Raw genomic sequence first — 7786 nt, 5'->3', positions numbered from 1 at the left:
TCAGGAAGAGGCTGTCCTCTCATCCTCACTGAGGACACACATCTCTCCCTCACACACACACACACACACACACACACGCACACACAGACACACACAGGTTCACTGGGTATGCACACAGGGTTATACAGTATCACTATGTGTGTGTGTGTATTTGACGTGATTTGTAAAGAAGGGAGGATAATAGCTTCATGTGTGTATGTTTAAACCTCAGATTATTTATTTGCAAACTCCTGATTGTCCCCTTCAAGCTCCTCTTAAGATGGTTGGCGCACTTTGACAATGTCACATCCATAGAAAATAAAATAGGATATATTATTACCTATAATCTATTTCTATGGTCACATCTGTGCAGTGTAGTCAGTATCAGCGTGTTCCTATAGGACACCATTCTTATGCTGTCCAAATAGTCCCCCAAAAAATCTTAAATAAACATAAGTTCAAGTTTCAAGTTTCAAGTTTATTTGTCATATGCATTTAAAAGTAGTGTACAGTGAAATGCAATGAAATGCATTTTACCCTGGCTCTCTCTCAGCCCTTAAAATCTATAAATAGTACACTAGATACATACTACAATAAATAAGACAATACCTGAGACAACCTAAAAACATCCATCCATCCAACATAAAATTATTTTAAAACAACAAAAAGCATATTCTAGTACCTACTTTTTTAAAAGGGTCCGCTCTATGATAAGACCCTTTAAAGATGAAAATCAGATTGACATATGCTCTATTTAATGTCATTTTTGTATTATTTATTTTACTTTATTTTCATTTGTATGCCTTGCCAATCCCTTTTTTTTTTGCCTCTGTGTTTTCTCTGAGTATATATTTAAGTTGAAATTATTTTTATTTTGTTGTTTCCTGTCTGTATTATAGCCTACTGTTTGAAATTTGCAATAAAAATAAATAAATAAATAAATAAATAAATAAATAAATAAATAAATAAATAAATAAATAAATAAATAAATCTGAACATGTCACAAGTCATAGCCTTGTGCTCTGGCGCCCTCGTGTGACCATCATATGCAATTGCATGTTGTTTTATATGATTTAAAGGGGAAATATCGATGCTATAATAAACATAAAATACAAAAAATGAAAAATGAAAATCAGCTGTGGTTTAAAATGAACTCAAATAATAAACATGACTATAACTCATCAGTGTTTATTCCCAGTCAGTCGCCTGATGGCGCTGGATTAAATCCTGCTCACCTTCTCTCTACCTTCTTACCGGATGGACTCTCCCGGTTCTGTCGTTGGTCGTGATGTGAGAGTTCACAGGCCATGCAGAGGTCGTGTTGTGCTTCTTTAGCTGGGACTCGTGATGTGATGGCTTTCCTGACTCTGTTCATGAGGAGGCAGCTGCCGCCGGCCGTGTCGCACTTCGCCCGGACTCTAGTGAAGCTGAGCCGGCCTCCGCGCTCCGGAGCCCCGCTGAGGAGGAGGCTGCACGGCTCCACCCGGCTGCGGCTCGTGGAGAAGGGACCGTGGGGGAAGAACCAGCAGCAGCTCCAGCAGCAGTATCCGCTCACAGACCTCGACAAGGCGGATGCTTTGGTAGGAAAATGATCAAATCATGGAGTTGGATTTTTAATCTGTGAAATGTAACAGCTGTTGATAATCTGTATCACAGTCAATGTTAATCCACAATAGATTAAATCAGAGGTTGATGTTAATATCCTTCTTTATTTCTTTTGCAGATGCTGAGAAAGTCCCATGAGACAGGTAACCTGACTAAATTCATGCTGGAAATGTATTTTTTTGTCTAGATTAAAGGGACTGTTTTTTAAGAATCAGAAATTGGTTGTAACAGCGACACCTGTGGCCGTTAAGTCAACAATAGTCAGCGTCCCGTTGCTCGCGCTCGCCCGTGTGCACGCGCTACCTGAATGTGAGTGAGCATCCGTCAAAACAGAGAGGCGACACACGTCAGCTAAAACCACAATATCACTCTATATTTCAGCTGCTTGGCAGTAATGTTAGCTGACCAGACGAAGGTCTCTCCATGAATCACTGCATCGGAGACGATAACGTTTCTTGTTGCGGAGCCCCGTCACTTCACAAGACACTGGAAACCTCTGTTGGTCTGGAGGAGCTGCAGCAGTCATTTCTGCACAAACGTCCACTGTAAATTCACTACATATTCTCAGAGCTAATCTAACTCTTCTGCAGTGTGTAGTGTGCGCGCATGCACGTCTAGAGGTGGAGCGAGCTGAGCCAGTAAGAACGAGCGCGCTGTGATAGTGGAGGCAGGCAGGTAGAGGAGCAGAGGAGCAGAGTACATCAGAGACTCCGGCCCTGGAGACCAAAGCTACGGTCTCCCCCGCGTCCTCCGACCGCGGCCAACACTGTTTTGCAAGACGGGCTTCACTAGATATAACTTTGCGGTTTTGGTGCTTCTGTGTAGTTTGTGTTGGAGTCTGAGTCTGAACAGCGTAGCCACACGCGAGCGCACCTGGGACACCGACCCGGATTGATTTATACGTGTAAGAAGTTACAAACAGTCCTTTTAAACCCATACATCAACTTTCACAATATAAACTCGGAAAAAAAAAAGTTTGGAAATTTGTGTTTGGTGGATTATATCTCTGTTGTTACAATGCTAATTGTAATTTATTTACCTTCACAATGATGTCCAACTTGTAAAGATCATACATTTGTGGGATGAGCAGCACAGCTGATTATGTGGGTAGCGCCCAAGAAAAATTGGTAAACGGTAAACAATGGTAAACAGTGTATTCTCCTGCTGGGATTAACTCTTGTTTTGAGTTATTTGGTGGATTGGATGATTGAACTCTCTATCAGTAACAAGGAACAAACAAGACATATTGGCAATTTTACACTTTATTCATTTAATACACCGTCAGGAGCCTCAGTAGCGGGTGGGAGATCCATACGCAGCCCCACCAGCCTGACACCTACTCGTCAGCCAGCGTGGTTGTGTTGGTCACTCTAACACATACCAACAGGAGAATACACTGTTTACCATTGGCAGAGCATTTTGGCAATTTTTTCTTGGGTACTACCCACATAATCAGCTGTGCTGCTCATCCCACAAATGCATGATCCTTACAAGTTGGACATCATTGTGAAGGTAAATAAACAGGCTTTCCAACGATGTAAAATACAATGCCAATTAGCATTGTAACAACAGAGAAATAATCCACCAAACACAAGTTTGCAAACTTTTTTTTCTGAGTTTAGTTACCTTGTAGGTGTGGTACACAAGAGTAACAAAGTAGATCCAACTTTAAAGTACGTTGCCTTTCTGGACACATCCCAGTTAGGGATGATACTGGTTTGACATAATTATTTGGGTGCAGCCAAAGATTGAACATTTCAAATAGGTTTCAGTCTAATACGACAATAACAGTGTAATAAAAAGGTTGCACTGACTAACCAAAAGGTCACGGGGATAAAAAACTTTAGTGAGAAATGAGAATATATGATTTAGTGGAGGAAATTATTGAGCTATTTCTTGATTGACAGGTTTTCAGTCTGTCACAGTGATGGGTTGTTGTGACACTGTGGTTCAGACTGGAGTTACAACTTTATTTATTTTAGCTCTGAGGAGGCAGAGTGGGAGAGAGTGGGTGTGGTGATGAAGAGAGAGAACATACTATCACTTCAGTCTGACTTTTATAATACTGTGATTAAAATTATAAATGGAAACTATATATGGACAGTGTGTCTTTATTGGTTCTTAAAGATCTAATCAGCCAAAGTGAAAAGGTCAACAAGCTCGAATTTATTTATAGAGCACTTTAAAATCAAACAAGGTTTGTGCCAAAGTGCATTACAACAAACATTATTAAGCAAACAGATTATCACAAGACATTAGTACTTAAGAGCATGCATAAATACACCGTGCACACATGCACAGGTGTGCAGACATACATGCTACATGCATATCAATGTAGAATGCAAATCATGTCAATAATTGCAAAGGTAGGCAAGGGAGTAAAAGTGTGTCTTAACCTTTTAAAGTAAGTAAGTAAATTCAATAGACCGGTGTTCTTCTATTTTCAGAGACTATTCCAGAGTCTCAGTGCAGCTACACACACATGTGTACATGTGCAGGTCCTTTAATTGACAGACTACTTTTCAGTCAATCAAATGTACTCTATATTAGACCTGTAGTCCAAAAAAGACTAACACAAGAGATAAAAGATCCCAACATCTGCTTTAATGAATCCATTTTTGCCAGCAGGTTTAGTTGTAAATACTTCAACATCAGCTTGCAGTTATTTGGATGTGTACGCTCTGTAGCTGTGTCCCAATTCCACTTCTATTACTACAATACTAAATGAATACAATTCATTCGTACTATTCTATTGTCATAGTTTACCGTTTTTGCATGGAAATAATGCAATATGTTCGCCTATGGGCATCAAACTGTAACCTTGGACTTTAGAGCTGTCTCATATCAACATCTGCATCAGTGTTTTGCAGGTGTGAGGAACACCCCTGCATTTCCTCTGTGCAGTGCGTTGTGGAACAACATCATACTCACAAAATGATTACATTTTGAGTATGCATCTTGGGTATACTTAATTTTGTCACTTTCCCAGTGTGAACACACTAGTTATTATTTACTCAAAAACCTGCCTAGAAATATTATGTAGAGTGGAAAAGGCACACAGCTTCTGATCTTATTGTACAGCATCTGTTACAAGTGTTGGGATAGTCCAACTAGAACGTTTTGATAAACAGAGGCAGCTGTAAAGGGCAGTAATTCTATCAGCATATGCATGTAAACTGATTCTGGCTCTCTGCACACATTTCTGGCCAGGCTGTATAATGTGTCAGCTGTTTATTTCTGGCTTTTTTTCGCAGGATTCCTATCGTGGTTCAGGAACGGCCTGCTGGCGACCGGCATCGGAGTCATCGCATTTGTCCAGAGCGAAGTGGGACGAGAAGCAGGATATGGTACAGGCCGCCCCGACACTCTGTTTCATGTTAAGGGTTGCTGTAGTGCTAAATTCTTCAAAAAACTAGTGGATTTAAGAAATATAAAGGCTTGAAAATCAATGAATGTCCATGAAACAACTAGAATTTGTATTCAACTATAGCATCTGTACCGATATACCTCAGTTCTTTATGTCCTAAAATCAATTTCTAAGAGAACCTTGCAATAGATTTTAGTCTTTGATTCAGCAAATGAATAATTTCACGATGATTTCTGCAATTGACTAAAAATCATGAGTAAATAATGAGCAGAGATCCTTGATATCTATTTGTAACCAATGTCATCATGGTTACCTGAACAAAGACCTTAATTAAATCATTAAATAGTCATTGAGTTTGATGCACACTAATGTGTGAAAAACCATGGAAACAAAACTTACCAGCTATTGTAATAAATTAAGTAATGAGGTATTGTTCTAATCTTTTCGCTCATTTTATTCATATATTTTTTTGTCTGTATTAAAGAGTTTACTGCTTGTTTTCTTATTCTTTATTTTATTCTACAGTATGTGAAGTATCTTTGAGAATGTAGAAAAGCACTATATAAATCTGATTTATTTTTTATTATTATTAACATAATTTGTTAGAATTATGTTATGTTTAGATTAAAAACATTACTTAATATTCTATTTAAATCATTTTGTAGACAAGGAAATATTCTATTTTATCTTATACTTTCACTCAAATAGTTCAGAGAATATGTAGACCAAATCAAAGATTCAATTACAGTGAGAGCATCAATTGGATCTCTACAATAACACCATGTCTGTTCCTCCTCAGCCTTCTTCATCCTGGGAGGAGTGTGCGTGTCGTTCGGCGGCGCCTCGTACATCGCCAGCCTCTTTGCCTTGCGGAGGATGATGCTGCTGTCTGTGCCGGCGCTGCTGCTCCAGAGCGCCGCGGTGGGCAGCGTCGCCCTCTTCTGGCTCTGCGCTGTATCTCTCTACATCGGCCGTCTGGAGGTGGAGATCATCCACGAGGGGGAGGAGGAGGAGGGAGAGGACGAGGACGAGTGCGGGGAGTGCCGGGACAGGCGTGAACACCGGGGTTACCGTGGCTCCAGACATCAAGACAGTGAGGACAATAACGGCAAGGGGACGAACAAGTAGACGTCTGGGATGGAGAGGGTGTGTGTGTGTGTGTGTGTGTTGCTTTGATTCAGGGCTTCCCCTTATTTGTATGTGTGCGTGCGTGTGTGTGTAAGCAGCCTACATGTTCATGTGTAGGCTGTGTGAGTCTATAAAGACTTATTGTTATAAAGATTATTGTTTAGGTGAAGAAAGACTTTTTTGCAAAAAGTGGTCAGAAAATGCTGAGATGTTGGTAGTTTGACTACATTCACTTCTGGTGAAATCAATCAGCCTTTTTTTGTAAGGTTTCTTATCAGATATATATTCAAAGCTGCTCCACTCGCATCACCAATCTGTCTGAAAATTATATTGACTTATTATTTGCATCCTCAGGCACACCGCAAAGACTCACTGAGAACACCATATATCTGTTAATATAAGTTTAGTTTTCACTGTACCGTATGCAATCATCATACCGTTTGTCTTATCCTTTTCTCCAACATCATTAACTGTGATTGACTACTTGAAGTTTTGATAAAAGTCTTGAAATAAAACAAGCTGGTTGTGATATGCTGAATGGACATATGATGTGCATGTTTCAGGTCTGTGTTTTTCTCTCTTTTTTTTATCAATGAGGACTTAAATATATTTTTTTACAGAGGTTTAAGTTACCCTGTGAATTTTTTATTTTGTTTTGTAAGGGCAATAGCACTTTGTCAGTTGTTTGTCATTGTAGTAACTCTAGACTTAAGAAACTTAAGTATTTATCAGCTTTTTCTGTCGTTATATATTTGGCTCGGTATGGTTGATATACATGTACAGTTCCCAAATGTAACCATAAACCATTTGACCGTTTGAGTTAATTTTACACCATCTGGTGATCACTATAATTGCTGTTTTAATGGCTGTAAAGAAAGAATGGTTTTAAGTTGATGACGTTGAGTTTGTGTGAGGAAATCGAGTTCACTATTGTTTACTTTTGTTTCTCTATACTGCACATAGAGTAATAAAGCGAGAAGACATCTGTGCTGACAAGAGAGTCAAAACTTCAGTGTGTGATTTAATTTGCATTCACATTTAAATAGACCAGCGGTTCCCAACCTGGTGGTCATGAGTCATGACCCCTTTATGACATCGCCAGATAAATCTGAGGGTTATGAGATGATAAGCAGGATGAGAAAGACAAAGAAACAGTTCTGCTCAACTAAATAATATTAATATATTTATAAAACTTCTCTAATATTAGCTTTTCTAAATGAAAGTCCGGATGATTGTACCTCCTCAGATGTCACAAGTTGACATCCCTTCATTTTAAATTGCAATAGGGCCAAAAAGTGGGGAGCCATTTATTGTTTTTTGGTAATATTAATTCCAAATTAGTCAGGGAATTTGCACCACTAAGGTGTATCCTGACCTGATCTTAAAGGTAGGGTTGGTAAAGATTTTAGAGACATTATTTTGTTATATTAGTTGACATTTTCATTACATCCCAACAGTAATCAATAAATCAAATGCAAAAATAATAATAATACAAAAAAAGTCTAGTGTCTGGGGCTGTTGCAGGACTGTAATAAACCTGTCCAATCATTTAATTTGGCCCAAACTTGCTACTATATCAAGATCACCAAACCTGCCTTTAATTGTTTTATATTATATTACATCGTGCATATTCCTGAATAAATGTGTGTTTAATTAAATGAACACAAACTAACTGACACATAAAACATTGGAGCCATGTAGTATTCC

General features: G+C 38.8%; 1 protein-coding gene across 1 annotated transcript; it reads left to right on the top strand.

The window, feature by feature from the left end:
* The first annotated feature begins 1233 nt into the window (after nucleotides 1-1233).
* Nucleotides 1234-7079, top strand: tmem160 (transmembrane protein 160). Its single transcript, XM_037776302.1, has 4 exons — nucleotides 1234-1559; nucleotides 1703-1727; nucleotides 4839-4931; nucleotides 5751-7079. The coding sequence occupies exons 1-4, from the start codon at nucleotides 1287-1289 to the stop codon at nucleotides 6077-6079; spliced, it is 720 nt and encodes a 239-aa protein (XP_037632230.1). The 5' UTR covers nucleotides 1234-1286; the 3' UTR covers nucleotides 6080-7079.
* The last annotated feature ends 707 nt before the right edge of the window (nucleotides 7080-7786 follow it).

This window comes from Sebastes umbrosus, chromosome 7 (genome assembly GCF_015220745.1).
Source record: "Sebastes umbrosus isolate fSebUmb1 chromosome 7, fSebUmb1.pri, whole genome shotgun sequence".
NCBI lineage: Eukaryota > Metazoa > Chordata > Actinopteri > Perciformes > Sebastidae > Sebastes > Sebastes umbrosus.
Note: the sequence above shows the minus strand (reverse complement) of the source record. Positions and strands in the feature narration are given on the sequence as shown.

Coding starts and splice junctions, on each gene's coding strand:
- tmem160 (XM_037776302.1), top strand. CDS start 1,287: ATGCAGAGGTCGTGTTGTGCTTCTTTAGCTGGGACTCGTGATGTGATG. Junction 1,560..1,702: donor TCGACAAGGCGGATGCTTTG/GTAGGAAAATGA, acceptor TTTCTTTTGCAG/ATGCTGAGAAAGTCCCATGA. Junction 1,728..4,838: donor GAGAAAGTCCCATGAGACAG/GTAACCTGACTA, acceptor TTTTTTTCGCAG/GATTCCTATCGTGGTTCAGG.